At 38.6% G+C, this 22,128-nt stretch overlaps 1 protein-coding gene across 5 annotated transcripts in view; it reads left to right on the top strand.

The window, feature by feature from the left end:
- Themis (thymocyte selection associated) overlaps positions 1 to 22,128 on the top strand; it is a 205,060-nt gene that overhangs the window by 178,289 nt on the left and 4,643 nt on the right. For all 5 annotated transcript variants that reach the window (XM_027402857.2, XM_027402858.2, XM_035440329.1 and 2 more), the window contains one exon: positions 13,910 to 14,062. In XM_027402857.2, the coding sequence (XP_027258658.1) occupies positions 13,910 to 14,041 (132 nt within the window). In that variant the 3' untranslated portion in view covers positions 14,042 to 14,062. The remainder of the gene's footprint in view (positions 1 to 13,909; positions 14,063 to 22,128) is intronic.

Consider the following 22,128-nt stretch of genomic DNA (forward strand, 5'->3'; position numbering starts at 1 on the left):
TTTGCTCAGGTGTTTGTCACAGCATCAAAAGGTCTAAGCAATGGTCTAGGTGTTCAGAACAAGTGCTCGCACAATTCACATAAAGCTATTTAATCTGTCCAGTCAGCTGAACAATACAAATCAAAACCACGAGGAGGTAACACCAACAACTTCAGAAATCTCCGGGAGTTCTGAACAGACAGGTACAACTCCCAGTATGGAGAAACTGGAACTTCACACATTCCTGAATGTATTTTTCTAAGAAAATGTTTTTCAGGGTCTACAAAGCTAGACATAGATGCATCCAGTGAAAAAATGTCATACTTGCTAACTTTGCTCACGGATATGAAAAATAACCACCAGAAAGCAATCATAAGAGAGGGGACCTTATTTTGGTTCTGAGTCTGAGTGGATTAAAATCCATTATGGGGAAGGCATTACAGTGGGAGGCTGTTGTTCCCATCTTGGCACATCAGGAAGCAGAGAAAGGGAACTGCTGGTGCTCAGCTGATTTAATTCTGTCTGGGAGCCCAAGCCATGAGATGATGTGACCATGTTCACAATGTATATACCCCAGATCTTCTGTGGAAAATCCCTCACAGAAATACAAGTGTGTCTTATTTATACTCTAAGTTGATAATTGATAATTTGATAATTAGCCATCATGCATCCTTATAAAAACATGCATGCATGTTCATCTAACTGAAATGTGTAAAAAAAAAGCAGAGAAATATTAAATATTTATAGAGTATCTTTTATAATAGCTAAAAGTTAAAATCAACCCAAATAGACTTTAGTCCACATTTGGGTATATTCATTCATGGAATATCCTATGTATATATATATATATATATATATATATATATATATATATATATAAAGAAAGAACCCAGCCAGAAAATAGAACATATTGTGCAATTCAAAGTGCATGGAGATCCAAACAGTGATGAAAATAAATTATGTTAGGATGAGGGTTGGCTTTGGAGATCGAAATGCAATTGCATTGAGGCAGGAAGGAAATACCAGGGCCTTAACATTCTATTTCCTGGTATGCCTGTGGGTGAATTTATTTGTATTGAATTATTGATCTGTGTTTCTTTCATTAAATTCATTGAAAGTACTATATACTACAGTATATAAATTTATAAATGGTAATTACAAGCAAAATAAAGCTTTTTTATTAAAAAAGGTAAAATTAACAGTTTTTCCATACTTCTGGTATTTTTCTATCAATTACATTAAGAGGGGAAAAAACATGAACTTATTGTGTTCATCAAGATTTCAGCCAAAATTTGAAATTATAAAGGAGACTGAAATGAAGCTTTCAAACTTTCTTATATGACAATGAACTTCACATTTTATTCTGTATTGTTTGTTACTATCCTTTGAAGAAAAGATAGGTTGTTATAATTAATGATACATTTTAAAACTAAGCAATAAGAATATGAAGATAATTGCCTGTAATTTTCTATTGTTTAAAATTGTTATTGTCAGTGCCATGCTTTGTTACATTTAAAATTCAGAAAAATAATAACTCTGCTGACTTTAAAAAGTGGAGTTAAAATGTTATATATTATTGGGCACACTATAGTGATTCCTAAAAATAACTAAAATGGTATAAAGAAATAAGGTAGCGGCAAATCAAGACCATTTTTTTTTTAATGTCCTTGAAAGATGTTTACAAAATGCTGAAGATCTCACTATGCAAATGCTTGTAAACAGCCTAGAATGACATTCAGTACTTAGTAAGCTCAATATAAATGCAAGCCATTATTATTTGTATGAAAACATCACTCACGGAGGGAGGTATCTATATAGCTGCATGAAAACCCAGGTTATTCACTAACAAATCTGTTTTCTGTATGGCTAGATTGTGTTTCAATAATGAAATACACGAAGAAATATTTTTTTATGCATTATGCCATTATTCTGTCTCTGATGACTTCTTTAGGGAAAACATTGCTTTCTGGGTGAACTGAATAAATATAACAACTGTCTAGAATTTTTTAAATTATACTAAAAGATGGCTAAAAATGAGTCTACTTTTGGAATACATTTACAGCTTCATTATGGACAAGTTACTAGTGCAAAAAAATTGCATCCAGGAATTCCCAAAGTTCTTTCTACATAACGTTTTGAATATTATTAATTTATAGAACACAGCTATAAAATATAGTAGGATCATACAAATAGGGGGAGTGTCTCTAGCATTATCTGCACCTTTCAACGATTTGTTGCTTATCTTGATGGCAAAACACCCTACTTAAAATTAAACATGTATTTTACTAGTGTTCAGACACATTTCACAAGGTCACCTAGTCTATACTAAGTATCTGGAAGTAGTACGAATTTATATGTACATACTGTAGTTAGTCACTGATGGAGGAGACTAAGAAATTACTGTAATAAAAGAACTGTCTTGCAGGGATCATTTTGAATGTCAATTGTTTTGGCATATTTCTGACTTTGTGTTCCTTCATTGCTGAAAACAGGGTATAATCTTTACAACCTGCCCTGTTTCAAACTTTTAAAACAAGCTCAAGGAGGTGACTTAGTCAGCCAAGTGCTTGTGGTGTAAGCATGAGGGACAGAGTTCAGATTCCCAGCACACACAGAAGCAACTAATGAGAAGATGTTTATGTTTAGATCCATATATTTTTGTGAGGACTCATTTCTATTAGGGAGAGTTGTTCTTTCTTAGTGTATAAATCATCTGATTATGAGCAAATAGTTGAATTTATATACCAAAAGTACTAAATCTAGCCTTAAAAATTGACGATAACCTATTATTTCCTAAACATATCACTTGTTGTGCCCGAGTCACAAGGATCCCCAAAGAGACCAAGGTGACAGACCACCGATGCAAATGCAGAAGGTTTATTAAATTGTCTATCCTACTTGGGAGGGACCTTGTCTAGCAAGCTGAAGCAGCAGCCTCCAGAGAGGGTGAAGTTCCCTGTCCACTGCTAGGTTTTAAAGACAAAAGTTACAGGATTACATCAGTAGGTACGGTTGGTTTCTGATTGGTTGACATTTGGGAACAATCAGGAAAATTTCTCAAAGTCATATTTTGGCATGAAATACCTGTGTACCAGGTATTCTCATTGGTCAGTGCTGAGAGGGAACATTCTGTGGTTTCTATGGCTTTGTCTTGTTATTTACAGGTGGCCTGTTGTTCATAGATACCAATAGTTTTTAAAACTATATCCTGGAGACTACCCTTGGAGTTTCTTTTGTGGCCAAACAGTTCCCAGGAACCAAGTACCTAGGAGGCTAGAGGGGGTCTGGAGTTTCTTTGTGTTCAGTTTTGGCCCTAGGCTCCAGGAGGCTAGAGGATCTGGAGTTTCCTTGTGTCAGAGGCCTACGTGTCTTTTCTGTAGCCTGTCATGTGCTGCGCCTATCTTGACCAGCAAGAAAGACACAACTCGGGAACTCTTCTTCCTGCAGTTTATTTCAGGAGCCTTGTACAATCTTCTTCTGGGGGCCCCCCGAGGAAACCCGACCCTCTGCTTAAAAGGCCCTTGATAGCCCACCCCAGACTGCCACGTGGCGAAAGCAGAAGGGTCCACATACACGGAAGCAGGCCTGAAGCCCAGCCTTAGCCAGATAAGAAATTGTCCAGGACAAAGACCTCTCACCCTCGGGATGGTGGGAGGCAGAGGCTGGCGCCATCTTTTGGGCCAACAAAGTGCAGCTCTCCACAGTCATGGCTGCTAAAGCAGGGGGCTGAGTGAAGGTCTGATCCCTTTATTCCTAGAAGTGAAGCCTTTGAGTTTAGTTTACCCCTTTCACACTAAGTAAAATGAAACATTTTTATCTGAATTTTTTTTTAAAGTTTCAACTGAGCTTTTAAAAAAAGTGCCTGTGATATGTCAGTAGAGCAAACACATATACTACGTATTTGTTTCTGGGAGTATGTATATACAACCTAATGTACAAATATGCGTGCTTTGTATTCAAACTTTCCTTACAGACAGTATAGAAACAGACAGCTAGGTGTGGTGGCACACGCCTTTAATCCTGGCATTTGGGAGGCAGAGGCAGGAGGATCTCTGAGTTCAAAGCTAAACTGGTCTCCAGATTGAGTTCCAGGACAGCCAGGACCATTACATAGAGAAACCGTGGCTGGAGAAACAAACAAACAAACAAACAAACAAATAAAATAAAAAAAGCATAACCAAATGAAAATACAGAATCAGTGCTGTACAGATGATTTAGAAGCTATTAGAAAAGAAAAATAACAACAAAATATGCACAGAAGAGCTTAGTGTGCAAGGGTCCAGGAAACAGAAGAGAACAACTTTATTGCAGGCTGGAGGGCAAATGATTTTTAGAAACGGTGAAGTGCTTCGCAGAGCCGTGTCCATCTGAAGGCAGAGGAGGAACCACGGGGTCTTCAAAAAGCCTGTGTGATGTGGAAAGTTTCTGGTGACGGTATTGTCCCTGTAGTCATCAAGTAGGAAACAGATTATAGCTCTGCAGAGCCAGGAGAGTGGGAAAGAAGAGGAAACAAGCAGCAAGAGCAGAGTGGTATTGCTGAGTAAGTACAGAGCCAGTGGGTGTTAGAGGAAGAGACTCAGTGGATCCAAAAACTGTACGAAGAGTAATTGGTTTGGGTGAGGGAGGGAGGGAGGGGGCACACCGCTGGGAGGCAACACTTACTTAAGAAATGGAACAAAGCACTTTGTAAGCCAGGTTTTGGGTGACATTTCTCTGAGACATCAACACAATGTCTTCTCGCTCCAGATAAAGCACAAAGGCCAGAAATGGAAAACAATTCTACTCATGTTAACTGGGTGAAACTGTGAGTCTACCTAGGCTAACTTACACCAAGGTAAGCAAGGTATTATTTTCAGGAACAAGGGCAATGTTTGAGTAGCTACAAGAGTGAATTACAAAGGTTTCTCTCTCCAGCAAGAGTTAATTCTCTGTATATCTTTTGGGAGGGTAGAGTTCTCCCACCCCCCAGCAATCATGAACAATTATAAATTTTGAGGAAGGGACCAGCCTTGAGAGCCCATCCTATCCCCTAGGACAGAAAGATAGCTGGCTCAATTTGGGGCAGAGCTCCTTTTGCTATCACAGCTGGTGAGAAGACAGATCTATACAACAGCAGTGAAGATAAGAGATTGAGACTAAGGTGGAGTTGATTTCAGTTAGCCTCGTCGCTTCGTAAGTCCAAGGATTTCTACACTGCTCAGACCACACGTCTGATAAGAGGAGAGGGTCTGGCATAAAATAGATCCTGAGATAACTGAGTTGTGAACAGGACCATAATTTTACATCAGAGACAAGTAGCAAATTGCAAAGCATTGGGGGTTGGTGAGAGAAAAATTTAGGGACTGGCAAATAATGGATAAGTGGAAACTGACAATATTGTAACCACCACAATTCAGTTGGTGGCATAGGGCTTCAAAGAGAACCTGGAAGGAGAAGTGAGACCAGGAGAAGGCAGGTAAGAATTGAGGGTGGAGTGGGAAGGACAGTGTGAGCAGGAGTGTGTGTGTGTGAGCAGAGTGCTAGAGTTGAGATGCTGAGGATGGGGAAATTCTAAAAGGCAATAATGACTACATTCCATAGACACACGAGGTTTAAAATGAACAAGAAAAATAGTTGAATAGAGATATGAATGCAGAGTCCTTTCAGATTTTATTGGGAGAAAGAAAGGCATGGAGAGTTGGGAAGAGTAACAGGGACACAGGGTAGGGGTGGCCTGGAGAAGAAAGGTATGCCTGGGATTCGGCTATAATTTGGAGAAGGTGTTTCATACAGGTGCATGGCAATCCTTTAAACAACTCACAATATATAATAGGTATGGAACATCATATATTATTCTGTCAATATAGATAACTTCTGTGTTTTCCTATCCATTAGAATAAATTTCACTTTAAAACATTTCTGAACATTATCAAGAATCTGATTGTGGATGGAGATGTTATTTAATTGGTGGAGTTTTTGCCTAGTCCATAGGAAGCTCCTGATTCAAGTGCGACATGAACCAAGCATTGTGGTGCACACCTATAATCTAAGCCCCCGCAAGATTGAGTCAAGAGGATTCAGAGTTCAAAGTCATCTGTGGCTACATAGTGAATTCAAGATCAGCCTGGGATGTGTGAGACCCTGTCACAAAAACAAACAACGATGATAACAGCAACCACTATGGGCAAGAAGCAGTCAGAAGACAGCAGCAAGTGGCAGAATAGTGTTAGGTCTGAGTCAGTGTGAGGCGACAGACAGCAGCTTACAAAAACCTTTTTCTGTGTTGGCCACTTATTCACAGATGCACAAGCTTTTTAGTTTTGGCAACATTTTAGTGGAAGGAAGCCACTTTAACATTTCTATAACGCGAATGCTTGAGTGGGACGCATCATAATCTTCAGAACTGTTCCTACCTCAGACGACTAAGTGACTCTGTTTTAAATCAAGCTGTCATGTTCTCTGCTTTTTAAAGGTTCCCGTGAAAGTGCATGTTTTAGTCCTTAGAAAATTGAAGTTATTTAAAATGTAATTTTTAAGAAACAAATTCAAAAGAGTTTTACTGGCTACAGATGTAGTATATGGCACACCTCAGCTTCCACCGGGTGCCTGCAGCAAGGATGGCTCCCACTGAACACTGTTTAAGCACTCTTAATATGTCTCCTAACTCAAAACTAGTTTCACCCAAACTAATCTAACCAAAACTGTGTCACATCATTTTCCTACCATTGTAGTTTCTGTTTCTTGATTTCTAAATAAGATGATTTGCCTGCCTGTTAGCTACCAATTACCCTCCCAGTACCTGAGTTATGATTTTTGCATTAAAACAGAAACTATGAAACCAGAAACTTGTGAACCATAACCATGCAAACTAATTACTTTAGGACTTGAAGGATTGCAAAACAAGGAAGAAGGAAAAAGATTTGCCTGTGTACCAAGAGCTACTGTACTGCTCATGACATCAACAGCTTAAGGAAGCCAACCCTTGCATCTGCAGGATAGGTGCTTGCCACACATTAGCTATCCATTTTGTTCTCCTTTACAACAAAAAATATTTTGGTTAAACAGTGCTTCTAATGCTTATACCATCTTTGGCTAAATCCATAGAACTTTAGAGAAGGAGGAATGAATTGAGCGGGTCAGATATATAATATACTCTTGAATATTATATGTCTTTGAAAGTGGGGTCTTAAAACAGTCTTAATAGCAAGTTGAAAGGTTTTATCCAAGAGAGCCTGATAGGATGTTTAGTATTTGATACATAATGAGGTTTTCTAATCACAGCTTCAAGTGAGATGGCTTTGCTTGAATATAGTGGCAGTCAGTTTGAGAGGAAGAGGTGGCCCTTGAAGGGCTGGAATGGGGGCTGTTATCTCTTATCAGAGCAATACAGTAAGTAGGTATCTATATCTTCATTTTCTAAAGATTGATTATTGATTCTTTGATCCAAGAGAAAGGAGTGGAGAGATAGAAACCCTATCAATGCCTGACCAAATGGACAGTCTATACTGTCTGTCAAGCAAACTAGACCCAAGAAGAGCTCGATTTCAAGATCTAGGCAGCCACAGCTGATGATGGAGTACCTGATGAGCTCTGGGTCCGAGCTCAGCTGGTGTGGTGGAATTGAGGTGCTCCGGGCCTGGAGGGTGAGTGATGGCAGCACAGTTCCTCCTGGGGAAACGATAAGCCAAGACTGAGGAAAAGGTGGAAATCAGCTTCCCGTGTGCTGAGGGAGCAAGGCCTGTCACATGTGGGCCTGAACATACTTTTGGTAATAACATAAGGCAGAAAGGAACTGAAAAGTGCAAAACAGCAAATCAGTTGTTTGTTGTTTTTAAAACCAGTAGAAGCAGCTTAGATGTGCCCCTCCCCCACAGGTATGAGAAAGAATATATTCTGGCCAGAGAAGGATTTCTGGGACTCTTATGTTGATAACTGTGTGAAACCTTAGAATATTGTCTGAAAGAGAACAGTAGGAATGGTCAGGGTTAGATTAGTTTTCACAGTGCTTGCTTAAGTGCTTCCCCTCGAAAAATCGAATTAGAGTCTTATAATGCATAATGAGAAATTTCTTGCTTTTTTAGTTCACTTGGTGATCTAAATTATTTATTGTGCTAAAGCCATGCGACCAAAGAGAACACACAAACAAAGGCACACGACAAAGAAGAAAAATTACTTTCAGGACTTCCATGGTCTTACTAGACTTTTTTAAAAAAATTAATAATATCTCTGATCATTAAATTATTTATTGCCATGCAAACATAAGATAAACAAAAAGAGGCTCTGGCATACAGAGAATGAAGAAAGTTTGCACGGAGGCCTGCATCCTCTTCTCGAAAGTTCCATGGAGGTCGGGATGTGAACTGCAAGCTTCTGCCTCTTGTTGTTGGTTTTGGAGCGTTGTAATGCAAGGTCCCAGAATTAGTGTTCCTGAGCCAGGTACTAGGATTTCTCAGGAAGGTGGTTACACTCGATCAGAGCACAAAGACTGAGAGACCATAGGAAGAAAGTTAGCAAAGAAATCCCCGAATATCCCTGGACATTTCCTCAGGGTTACTCTCTGGAAACAAATAGTTCATTTTACTCTCTTAAAACAAATAGTTCATTTGTTGGGAAAGGGCGGGCGGTTGTTTATGAAAGCTCAGGAGCTGAATGCTCTAAAGACAACTTGAAGAGGTGTTGAGCGAACTCATTCAGCCAACAGCCTTTAGCGTACAGGCCCACTAAAGCGTGGTCTCAGGTGCTACTTACTGACTGATACAGGAAGAAGCAGCGTGCTCTGGTTTCTCTGTCATTGTGGTCAGAGATCTGCTCACAGCATCACATTCCTGACACCAGAAGACCATGGTGACACTCTACCTTTATTGTTTCCCCCAATAAATATTTGATATCTTTTTATTTTGTCTCCCGTGGACTTCGTTACTCACACCTACACAGAGAGGATTGCTCTTTTACGAAGTTAAATGTCTAATGCGGGCTGCTCCTTTCTGCTCCCTGCCTCGCACCACCCTGTCAGGAGATTGCATGGACGTGCAAACTGCCTACACGTACACAATTAAAATTAAAAATAAGTCTTTAAAACATAAAAGAAATAGCATCAGAAGTAATGTTGTGATGAAGAATTAAAATTCTTTAATATCATAGGTCAGGATTCTTATGGATAGTTCAGAACAAATTATTTACTTTTGATTGTGTAACTATAGAGTTGTAACAAAGGGCTTACACATGACACTCCAAATCTCTGCCATTTTGTCCATTCGTTAAACACATCTTCATTTTATGAGTTTCCTCTGGACCCCACCTTCAGCTTGAAGGTTTGATATCCAAGCAGTGCCAAACAGTGACCTCCCCCACCCCTTTTTATGTCAGCTATCAGGCAATTTTCTAATGCCCAAAGTTCTGTGTTCACACTCAATTCTTGATTCTCACTTTCTCTAATATGACCATAATTTTTACTTGTAATTTCTATAGGTAGTAGACCAGTGTAATTTGATTCATATATATGGTATATATGTATATGTATATATCAATCATATATATGAGATACTACAGAATTACATGTCTTCAATAATTGCAATAATTAGCATGCTTTAAAGCACAGGGTTTGAAATACATATTTGATGGATAAAATGAATGGCTGAAGTAGAGAAAAGTTTGTTTGTAATGACGAGATATAGTTGGGATATTGAATGAGGTGTTCTTCTAGATGTGAATGTCACCTAAAATTATGTCCACACTAAGGCTGAATGGGACAACATCAATCCAGGCTTCATGGTAGTTACAGATTAGCAGACAAATGATAGCAACAAGAGGAGGTAGGGTATATAACTAGAGGGTGAGCATAAGAAAACAGCAGGAAGTAAGGATGCAGTGCCCAGAACTCAGGGTAAATGGATAACTAGAATACAGTTATCATCATTTACAGAGTAAGTGGGTCTCCAGTACCACTTCTATTCAATGTATGAAAGTAAAAGCAGTGTTCTAACAGAAAGCTTAATATGTAGTAAAATTGGTGATCCGTGAAACAAATAGGAAATTCAGAGTATATGAATTTGAGAAGCATGAGAGGGGAGAGAGAAATGAGAGAGTTGAAGGTTAATGGAAGGCAGCTGGGCAATGAAGAAATAACACTGTGAGAATTTTATTGTAGCAAAAAATAAATGGTAAATTTACGATATGGGAACCCAGACTCGTGGCCCAGAAATACATTAAAAAGGTATGAGAGGATGTGCTTGGGTCAGTGACTTAGGGGACGTGCAACTCATTTGAGGTTAGGTGCTGGGGACAGGATCTGGCTGTAGGCAAAGTGTTGGAAAATCCCACAGGGCTCAACTAGAGGAGACTCTGCTTGGGAGGGGGGAGTTACTAATTTATGAAATGCCAATGTGTTTCTACAATACCTACCCCTACAATTGTTTGCACCAAGAAATGCAAGGCACTTGTAAACACTGGCCCGTTATGATTGGGTGGTTATTTTCTCCTGCTGTGACTTCATGACAAAGGTCTCAAACTAAGAATGTCAAAAATTCTTCTTTAGAATTTAGAGAATAGTATAGTATCCATAATTTCCACAAACTGCTGGATTTTCACCAATCTCGTGTTTATTCATTTGTTTAAAGCACTGGAGACATTTGTTTATTTGTTTTCTGTAGGCATGAGAGAGGGAGAGGGAAAGGAGCATAGCACACTGTACACATGGAGGGCAGAGGACAACTTACAGGGTTCGGTTTTCTTAGTCCCTTTGTGGCTAGTGAATGAGTCCAATGTAAATTAGTCAAATAGGAGCTTGTGGGTCCCAGGGACCAAACTCAAGCCATCAGGTTTGTCAGCAAATCCCTTTATCCACCTCATCCCAGGGGTTCCTCAGTGTTTAATGTTATCAGTTGAATTTGGTATGAAAACAATCATTAAGCTATTTTTCCATTCATTTAGTTTATTCCTCACTACTACAGAGAACCTATGATTTAACCTCTATCTTGGCATTAATATATTTTCCAGAAGCTTGTAATTAAAAAATCAAGAGGTTATGTAGATGTTGAATCTTCCTTGTTTCAAAAACTGTGTGATGATTCTAGCTTGACAGCAGATTTAAAATTTCATAAGTTATTGACATATATATTTTGTGGTTTGTGTGTGAATTGAACATAAGCAATATGATAGTAAATAGTTCTATTTACTATCAGTATTCAAAATGATCCCTTGGGATGTTCCTGGTAGTATTGCTATGTTTCCATCCTTTGATTTCAGAAAGTGGGTTTGAGAATTATGTATAAATGACTTACCATATTATTTTAATACTCTTCATAAACATTTTGAGACATTGTATTTGACAGTCTGAGGCTGTCATATATTTGCATTGTCACACAGCAGTGTCTGGGATAGATGTTTGTTGCATGAAACAGTTATTACCACACAATAGTACCATGACGACCTGAAAAAAACTCATGGCATAGAATTGAAGTCACACTTAATGGGTTCATGAAGCTGTGGTATTGAGTCAACTTGACTTGGTTTCTGTTGGTCTAAACTGGTATATAATATATACCATGAAATCCTACAGTTGTGTCTCACCACAGCTTAGTCAGTTTGGTACCCTAACGAAACTGCAGCTCACGGTGAGGTTCCGTCACGCTGTCCTGCACATACTCTCATCACTTCATGGAAATGCAGGCCTGAACAAATAAACAATAGTGTGGATTGTTGAGCCTCCAGATGTTTCAATATCCTGTTGATTCAAAAAGAAGCCGTGTGGACAAACCAAAAGTTAAAGCAATTGAGCATTGTAAATTTGCATGCAATGGAACATTGACAAAAAGGACACAACAGATTTGTAGCCTTCATTATAATCATTATTCTGTACAGACAGACAGAACAAATGAATTACAATGACATAAAGAGTACTGTACTGGTGGCCAGGAGTTATAGCCGTATCAGGTTATCATACTGGACTCTCATTTCTTTATATATACTTCCCAAAATTTATAAGCCTTTCATTCTATAAAACCAAGATTTAATGTGTTAAATTCTATATATAATCTGCATGAGGAACTTTAGAGACAAGTTCATTGTCTTATCTTCAGTGCCAAACTTGCTAATGTAAATGGCCAAAATGGGCTAGCTAATTTTAACTACAAATCTGCTAATATTTTATAATCATATTCAAACTAATAAGTTCCTAGTCTGGATTTGATTATGAAACAAGGGGCTAAAGTTTAATTTTCCCCTTAGGTCTTGAGTGTGAGATCATAACTGATATATCTTTTAAAGTATGCAATGTGTCAGTATAATGTCAAACATTATAACATCTCTCATGTGAGTTACAGGGGACCATGTGTGCCTTAATAATTCATTCCTATCAATTATTATTCTCAAATTTGTCAGAGGACTTTGTCAGTTTTGCAAACTACTGATTAAAATGCATATAAATTTAGAGCAGATATTAAATTTCTTCTTAATAAAGCATAGAAATAAATGGGCTGGAGTGATGACTTAGTAGTTAAGAGCACTTGTTATTCTTTCAGAGAACCTGGGTTTGGTTGCCAGCATCCACATAAAATCTTACAACTGTCTATAACTCTAGTTCCAGGGGATCAAATGCCATCTTCTGGCTTCCTTCAGTGCCAGGCATGCAGGTGACACAAATACATGCATACACACATACATACATACATGCAGGCAAAACACATAAAATTTTAAAATAAAAATAAATTTTTAAAAAGAATAAAGCAGCTGGACCCAGCACTTGGAGGCAGAGGCAGTCAGATGTCAGTGAGTTCAAAGCCAGTATGGTCTACAAAGCAAGTTCCAGAACAGCCAGAACTGTTGCACAGAGAAACCCTGTCTCGAAAAACAAAACAACAAACAAAGAAAGAAACAAACAAACAAAAAAACTACCAACAAAACAAAAGAATAAAGCTACGGCAGAATTTATTTGTAATTATGTAATATATGACAAAGTCCTGGATTGATTGACTATAAGGATAGCAACTGATAAGAACGTTCTAAATGTAAATATTTCTTGAATTTTTCATAAAGAATCTGATTTCTGAAGATTATTTCCTTATCTCGAGCATTTTTCTTTTTATATATTCTTCTCTCATACTATAATCCTGACTGCAGCCTTTACTCCCTCCCTTTGCTCCTCCCAACTTTCTTCCCCTCCCCCATCACCACTCCTCCTTCATTTCCCTTCAGAAAAGAGCAGATCCAGTAATATCTACTGAACACAGCATAACAAGATATAATAAGAACAGGCACATAATGTAGCTAGAGTTTCTTTCCAGCCTGGAACACAGCCACTTTGCCCCAAATAAACACATGGATGCAATATTAATTATAAAACTATTGGCTGATGCCTAGGGTTTCTTATTGGCTAGCTCTGTCTTAATTAATAACCCGTAACTACTAATCTATGTATTTCTACATGGCCTTATCTTACCACAGAACACCTGGTACGTCCAATCTTACCGGTCTCCACATGGCATCTCTTTCTGCCTTTCTCCCCCAGCCTTACCCTGGTCTGGTAGCCCCACCTATCTTCCGGCCTCTACTGGCCAGTGTTTTATTCATCAACCAATAAGTGAAACATACATACTGATGAATATGCCCCATCAACATACCTTCATATTAAGGCTTGATGAGGCAACCCAGGAGGAGGGAATGGACCCCAAGAGTAGGCAAAATCGTCAGAGACACCCCCACTCCCACCATTAAAAGACTCACAAAAACTAAGCTAAACAACCTTTTTTATTCTAGTCACCTGGCTACCTTAAAACTCCCACAGTTATATTACTAGAATATATCGAGAAACATGATTTACAACTTGATTTGACATGCAGAATGTTCTCCTTCAGACATACTGAATTGACTTGCTATAAGATAAATGCTTACCATCGTCACATCTCTAGAAGGCATTGATTTGGGACTGATAATTTACATGTGCTTGCCATTTCAGAGTCACCATGCAGACAGAGTCAAGAAACTTCACCAAGATCAAGGTGACCTGGATTCAAGAACAACAGTTGGTTTTCGGAATGATGTGTCAGATGTGGAGAGACAGAAGGGCAAGCAGGGGCCGTTGCAGTAGCAAGCACTAACATGACTGCAGGTCAGTTAACCCACACACTATTGTTTGTTTCAACTACCTGCCTGACAAAGGCGCATCAAACAACTTCTTGCTTCCATATTGTATGGAATACACAACATGTGTGTAGAATTTAGAGATCAATGTGGGGAATCTTCCTTGGGGCTCTTCACCTTTTTATTTCTCTTTTTATTTCATGCAAACGGGTCTTTTGCCTGTGTGTGTATCAGTGTAGCACATATACGCAGTGCCCTGGAAGGTTAGAAGAGGGAGTCAGATCTCCATAGATGGGAAATGCAGAGATTCTAATCATCCTGTGGGTACTGAGTCAACCTTGGTCCTCTGTGAAAGCAACAATCAAATGCTCAAGCACTGACACATCTTTGGAGCTCTCCACCTTATTTTTGAGGCAGGGTCACCCCTGAACCTGGAGCTCATCAATTCATCATGGGACTGTCCTGTCTCTTCCCCTTCCAGCTCTGGAGTTACTCATACATATTAGTGTTCTTGCCTTTCTCTGTGGGTGCCTGGGAAGCTAAACATAGGTCCTCATGCCTCAGAGAAGACACTTCTGATTACCTAGCCACAACAGTAATGTTTTTATATTGTACTAGATGAATAAGAAAGTTTTAATGGGTTGAAAGAGGTTATGATAACTGAGTTTTAACCAGATCTCAGACCTTATCACAGAGAATTTTCTTTATTCAGTGGATGACAGTGAACACAGAATCTCATAGTCAAAGTGTAGAAAATAGGCAGCTGATGAGTGCTCAGCCACAAATGGGATATCTACATCTTGTATCCCTCCAAAAAGAGCTTGGGGATCATCATGGAAGATGGAGTGTAAGAATGGTAAGACACAGAGTTTGGGGAGCATCAGGGCTCTGGAGACGACAACATCGCTGTGCTCATAAATTCACAGTGGTTGTTCTTGCCTGTACAAGACCTGCACAAACCAAGCTCATCATCAGTTTAGCATGGAGTGGGAAGAGGTTCATTTCACCTTGGACAGATGGTAACTTCTGATGGAGGAAGAGTTAGTTTTCTTTAATGGTGTGGCTTCTGGAAGATCAACCACACTCCAGTGTATGACTCCATACCCAGAATTATATGCACAGCACAAACTGGCGTCAGTGGGTTACTAGGCAAATAAATATATTTTTTTTAAAGTAGGACACCAATTTGTGGTGAGTAGATAGGTACAGATGATCTGGGAAGAATTAAGGGAAAGAATTGTGGGTGAATGTGGTCAAAATACATAGCAATAAAACTCATAAAGAAATAATAAAAGTATTAAAAAGTATAAACTAACCAAATGCAGACTTTGAATTCTGGTAGTTTAGTTTGTAGAGAAGTGATGTGGCATTTTCCATCTCTACTGAAGGCAAAACAAGATCAAATGGAGTTGTGGGGGACTGATCACAATCAATTAAGTTACTAGACTAACTTCCATATGGTGGGAATCTGGCATGCCTTAGCAAGGGAAATGAGGATTTTCTCTTTTTTGGCAATATTTTAGACATGCCACATCAGCTGAATTCCTATGACACTTATCTTCAAAACTTCATATTTAGTTTGTAGGAAAATCGAAATTAATTATTCTTAAGCATATGGTTTGTTGCTTCCCCCCTCCTTATTTGATTTTGGAGTGCATATGATTTTTTTCTCTCCAAGGACATATAAAAGTCAAAATACTGGAGCTAAAGTCTCTGAAGTGTTTCTGCTCCCAACCCTGTCTGTACTATCTGAGTTCTTTCAAGTAGTTAGCTTACTGGCTTCTGACACTTCTATAAAAATATCCCATAGAGCTTTTCTTATTACGTTTTCATTGACTCTCTCCGAGTGATAAAATGAAATTCTGTAAAGGGCTTTGAAAACCATGCATATTGCAATTCCTCCACATTTCAAACACTAATCAAGTGTGACTATAAAAGAAACAACCACAGCAGTGAAAATTGCTGTAGCGGGTTGAGACTCAAGCCATTATTAATTCATTGGAAACTATTTTTTTCTTTAAGATTATGGATCCTACAAAGTACCAGATAACACAATTCTTTAGATCAAAGTTTTTTGTTTCAATCACAGGGAACTTGGATATCTAATCTTCCCAGCGTGTGCATTTCTGGGATAGTACAGCAGCTGCCCCAGCTGTGCCCTGAGTGAATAATGCAGATCACTTCATAGGCTAGGGAAGCCACCCGATCTTACAGAGAGCCCATAAATGATGGCTTTAAGGACAAAAGGAGCCTCAGATTAAAATAATAGGTCTAGGCTAGCAAGACTTCCTAGCTTCCTACACGTGAGTAAAGTGAAATTTCCTTTCATAGGTTAATTTCAACATGTATCAGCTTGAAAATTACTCATTACGAGTGTCCAAAGAGTGTTTTTATTTGATTTCCCATCTTCAAAGACAATCAGGTTGGAATCTTCAGTATGAGCTATCATGGTGTGACAGTTCTATACATAGAAATAAGAAAGGAAAGTAGATCACAAAGTAAACTTTGCCAACTTTGTCTTACTTCATATAGTATATATACCTTTATTTTAAAATAAACTGGTGAATTGGACTCACACTCATCATGCTTTGTGTGCATTGCTTCTCTCTGAATGTACAGTAACCCCCTCTAAGTTCAGGAGGAGCAAATGAGCCCCTTTCTAATTGCTTTCCCCATTCCTTTTTCTTCTTTCCTTGAGACAGGGTCTTGGTATATAGCCAAGATGGCTTTGAACTTAGAATCCTTTTGCCTCATCTAGAACTATAAATGTGAACTACCACAATGACCTTTTCCCCAAATGCTTAGATATTAGTTAATGAACTCCTTTTTTGTGTGAAAGTGGTAGTTTGTTGAACTGTATAGCATATCTTAGATAAAAAAATTTTAAAAATGCAAAGCATCATTAGTACAGAGGTGCTATTTTTCTCATTTTGTGGCTCCAGGATACCCAGCTTTGTTCATGAGGTAAAGGAGTTGGAATCTTTACTGATACATGTGTGATGACAAAGTATAGAAGATTGTTGAGCTAGATAGCCATTGTAAATAATTAGAGGGATTTTGCTAAGTAGACAAACAGGGACTAAGCCGTGGCCATGGAATCCGCTATAGTCAGACTCAGAGAAACTAACTCTAGACAGCATGGCCAGCCCCAGTTCCTTTCCCTAAGATGCTGCTGAAAGTGCTGCACCAACCTCCTAGATGGCCTTGTGTGGCCCTCAATCTACTCTAGTAGCTTGGTGATTCTCATGTCATCTTTTGATAACATCATCAGTAACTTTTCATATTTTATCTGTAAATAAGCACAGTTCCCTGAAAATACCATGTGTATGTGGTATAAGGGTAAAAGGTCAGACCTCTGCAGTCCTCGTGGTGACTGCTGGCTTTATAAACTTGCTACTCTATTTGCTCATAGTGTGCCATGAGCAATTTGTTAAAGTCTCTGTATTTGCCGAATTGAGTCCATGAGTGCTCTGCACCATAGGCTGTGTTGAAGGATTCATTTGATAAAGCAGGTGAAAGTTAATTTAACACACAGTAGACTCCAGCTATGTCAGTGCTGCAAGAAACTACTGACCTATGGGTTGATTTCTAGAAAACTTTATTTTTCCACAGTCTTGATGTTGTGGTTCTTGCAGGCATGGAGGCTTAATCTGCCTTTTTTATTCCTTTGAGAAGTGTGCCATCTGGGATTTTTATAGCTACAGACAGGGGAGGGGGTTCAGAAACCCTCCTTGGTTGCATCACTACTTCTTGAGTCTAACAAGCATTGTTATAATGGAGTTGCCTAGATGATCTGATCCCTGCTGTTGCACTCTTCCTCCTTGGCTGTGATGGCTAAACAAGAGCACAGTGCTCCACTGTTTAATCAGCTCAAGAACTATTTTAAGTAACTGACAGGTGTTAAGTGGAAATGTTTGCATTAAGCAGTATTTTTCTTTGTACATCCAGATCCCTAGGTTGATTTGTACAATGAAAGCTGATTGGGAAGTGCTCTCGGGAAGAGCACCAAGGCACAGTAACAGAAACAGGCTTGGAGACAATGAGTCCTGATACAGTCACTTGGAAGACATTAGGGTATGTCTCAGGGAGCTCTGGAATGAGCATGACTCTTTGAAGGTTCCCAGAGTTGGGGCGGTCTTCTGTATCAGTCAACATGGCATGTGGCTGTCACTGCCATGAGCTATGCCAATGGATAAAGACGCTTCTTTGGGCCCAGAGCAAGGTCATTCAGGATAAGAGGATTAATATTTACCTGGGAGGAGGAACTTGTTATTTTCTTAGTTACTTGGTAATTGCTATGATTGCTTCTGGCGAGTTTCCTGGATGCACAGGACCTATTTGCTCTTTCCTCCTCTGTGTCCCTCTGGAAGCTGAAATCTTTGTCAGAATACATGAATGTCACCTATTAAATAAATATTATACTTTCTTGATTTGTGATCTCTAGTGCAATTTCTTTCCTTTTCATTTCTCAGCTATGTTCCTTGACTTATCCCAACTATTTAGAGGAAATCTGTCATCACTTGCCCTTTATAAATTAGACCAGTTAACCACTGAGAAGAGAACAAAGATAGAAAACAAAACATTTGCTTTCTAGTCTAAGTCCTGCCGAAACTTAAATGTATAGCTTGTGCACAAGCTATTTCCTGTCTTTGAGCTTCACTTTCTTCGCCAACCTAGAAGGCAATCTCCATGCCTGTCAGTTTTGAGTGATTTCTATGCAAGGCCTCATACTGATACATTGAGGTGGTTAGCCCCAAAGAGTCCCTGTCTAAGTAAGACTTATTTGTGTTGTTCCTTACATGTAATTCTCACTTCTGTGGGTGGACTGGAAAACTGAAAATAATAGTGCCCAAATGAGAAAGTTCTCCAAGGCAAAAGTGTAACTCATGGAAAGACTGGACAAGAAGGAATCTAAAGAGGTCTTTGTATGGGCTTCAGTTTGAGCTAAATGTGTAAGCTAAACTAAGTTTCTCTTGTATGATAATAAATATAACATAAGTGGGTTCCTTATAAGGATTATTTTAAGGACTGGGTAAAGTATGGGTTCCATATTGAAGACCTTGATTGACCCCCTGGTTATACTATGTCTGGAGGTATTACTTCAGATATTAGCATCATGAAACATTTTTCATATTTATTTATTTATTTATTTTACATCCTGACCACAGTTCCCCTCCCTCCTCTCCTCTCAGCCACTCCCACCAACCTTCCCTCTGCCCCACTATCAGCTCCTCATCTGATGAAACATGTTTTTGTTTCTCAATTTTAATAAAAGACAAGCACTATGATTCAGTGCTGTTCAACAGTGTTCTAAGCTCAGTAAGAGTTTAATCACAAATTAGAAACCTATCATTTAAAATATTAGATAACTTAAAACTGGAAACCAACATCTGGTTCCTATTATTGCTGGGTTATATGCTAAAAGTACAATTCTATTTGTACTTTTTAAGCTAAAGTCTTACATACATCATCATAGATACAGCGTGTATTTCAGTATACAAACACATCTACTGATCAAACCAGGATAACTAGCCTTTCCTACGTTACCCTTTTTTATGCTTTAAGCCTTCAACCTCTTCACATCACAGTCTACACAAACTATCATAAACGATTATTGTTTCACTTTATGCTTAATCCTAATGCAAATTTACCATCTGGATGCAAACAAAATCACAATGTTGTTAAAACTCCCCCCATAGTTCTGAGAAATGATCTCTTATTTGAAAATACAGACATCGTAGAGTATTGTAAGATTTCTCTCCTTTACTTGGCGATTGTTTAAATTCAGTTTTAAATGTTTACGGTGTACGAGGAGGATGAGCAGAGTCACTGCACCCTTCCGCAGATCCAGAAACATCATTTGCCATTAGCAGTTAGGAAGCACTGAGAACACTGCCCCTCGTCTCCCCTGGAGATTAATTTATTTTCTACAGTGCTTGCTCTTTGTAGAGAACTTCACTTGTCAGCCTTCACCAATGGGATTTCTCATCAGCAGACTGGTAATTATAAGAGCAGCGCCATGCACTGCACGGAGAAGAAACAACAGTTTTCTAGCAAAGCAATCTTTTTCTTTCCCTTTCACTTCACCTCCTTCTTAGTCCATGTCTGTACAAGATCACGAACTACTAAGAAAATAGTCTTCTTAGCAGTGGTGTATTGTGGAAAGCAAGCAGGCTTTGCAACCAGAAAGACCCGAGTGAACTCTATCTCAAAGAATGTCAAGTCTCTGTGAATTTGCCTCTAGGCTGTAAATATGCACACAAATGTCAACATCAGATGAATATTCTTATGCACAAAGAAAATCACTTGCTCCAACATTGAAATATAGATGTGGGCCATCTATTCTGAAGAGAAGAATTGGCAAACTATGGCCTGTGGGTGAGGTCTATCCCAATGCCTGTTTCTATAGAGGTCAGGGATTAACAAATGTTAGCTTTCACTTAGAAGCCCTTAAAAATAAAAGCCAAGATAGTATTTTGGCATGGGAAATAATATGAAATTTCAATTCAATGCCTATAAGTAACATTGTGTTAGGACATTGTCACATTGGTACTTTTATGTTTGGTCTATGACGGCTTTGCTGCTATATGGTTAGGCTGAGTAAATGTGGCAGATATTTACTATCTGGCCCTATAGAGAAAAGGTTCACTAATGTGCTGTCAGAAAAAAAAAAACTATTGGTTCTTGGTTACACCAATAATACACTTAAATACACTTTTCTGGTGATTCTGATTAGGAAATGTTTATGAACCACATTTTAAACAGTGACACAGAAAGAAAAACAGTATAGTATTTTCCACATTCTCCTTCATCTATCATACCTACTACATCAGCAAATTCTATTGGCTTTATCATTAGTCTCTAGAATATAACTATTTCTCTTCCATAACCACTGCTGTCATGGTAGTCCAAATATCTGCTATTATCAACCATTGTTTCAAGATATTTTTCCTTCTGAAATATCTTACTAGATTGTGCAGGCTGGCCTTGAACTCAAAATCCTCCAGTCTGTGTCTACTGAGGGCTAGAATTACAGGCACACACAGAGATCACCAAAATTCTTGAATAGGCTAACTAACTCGTCTTCTTCCATTGTTCCACAATGTTTATTCTATTCTCAATACAATAGGCATGTGCAAGACGCTGCACTCTAAGTCAATTCTGCAAACCCTGTCCTCAATATCCCACAATGATGTCTCATTTTTATCCCTCTCTCTGTTCAAGCTCCATTGAATTCTGATTTCTTAAAGCCCCAAGAGGAATTGCAGTCATATTCGTTGTCCAGAGATTGCCATGACCTTCTCTGTTACCTCCTATAGACCAGCCTTGAGCTAATTTGACAGTCTCTTCTATAACCACCTTGCCTGAAATGATAGCCTTTTAGCTGACACTGCCTCTTTCTTTCAGATAAAATAGCATATGTTTTCCCTTTAAATTTTGATTATTAGCCACCTGCACCACAGATGGCTACCATGATTACAGGGATTTTTTTTTAACAATTCCACTTTGTTCTAATTTTAGACATTAAGAAAATACTGGGTGTGTGATGAACTCTCAATAAATCTTTCTTGAATAAAGAAATGCCCTCTCGATTGCTGTTCTGTACTTTATGAACAATACGTGGCACCTCTCAAACATTTTCTCTAGGTAAAAACATTCTTCAAGAACATAAACATAAGCCTTAGCTCTGAGAAACAACAGACTATGAATTAATCACCACAAATGAGGGAGATGCAGCAGCTGTTCGTATGTGTCATTTGATACTTGGTCTTAGCCCATAGTTAAATTTCAAACTGTGCCAAAGAAAGGAAAGCAAACAATTGGCACAGGATTGAAAGCATGGATGAAAGTCCAGTTGAACATGTTGACAGAAGACTCAGAAGAGACTGAAGCCATCGTGAGACTCCTCTCTAAAGGGTACTCACTGATAATTTCGCTGCTCAGCTTTAGACAATGTTAGGAAGTTGTCTCTCAGTTGTCAAGGACAGTGGGCTGTATATAGCATAATGCTTTAGAAAATACCAGTTTTATCAAAGAATGTAAATCAGTTTTAGCTATATTTGAACTTGATTTCTATAAAATATGCAAAAATGG

Source organism: Cricetulus griseus, chromosome 2 (genome assembly GCF_003668045.3).
Source record: "Cricetulus griseus strain 17A/GY chromosome 2, alternate assembly CriGri-PICRH-1.0, whole genome shotgun sequence".
Classification (NCBI taxonomy): Eukaryota; Metazoa; Chordata; class Mammalia; order Rodentia; family Cricetidae; genus Cricetulus; species Cricetulus griseus.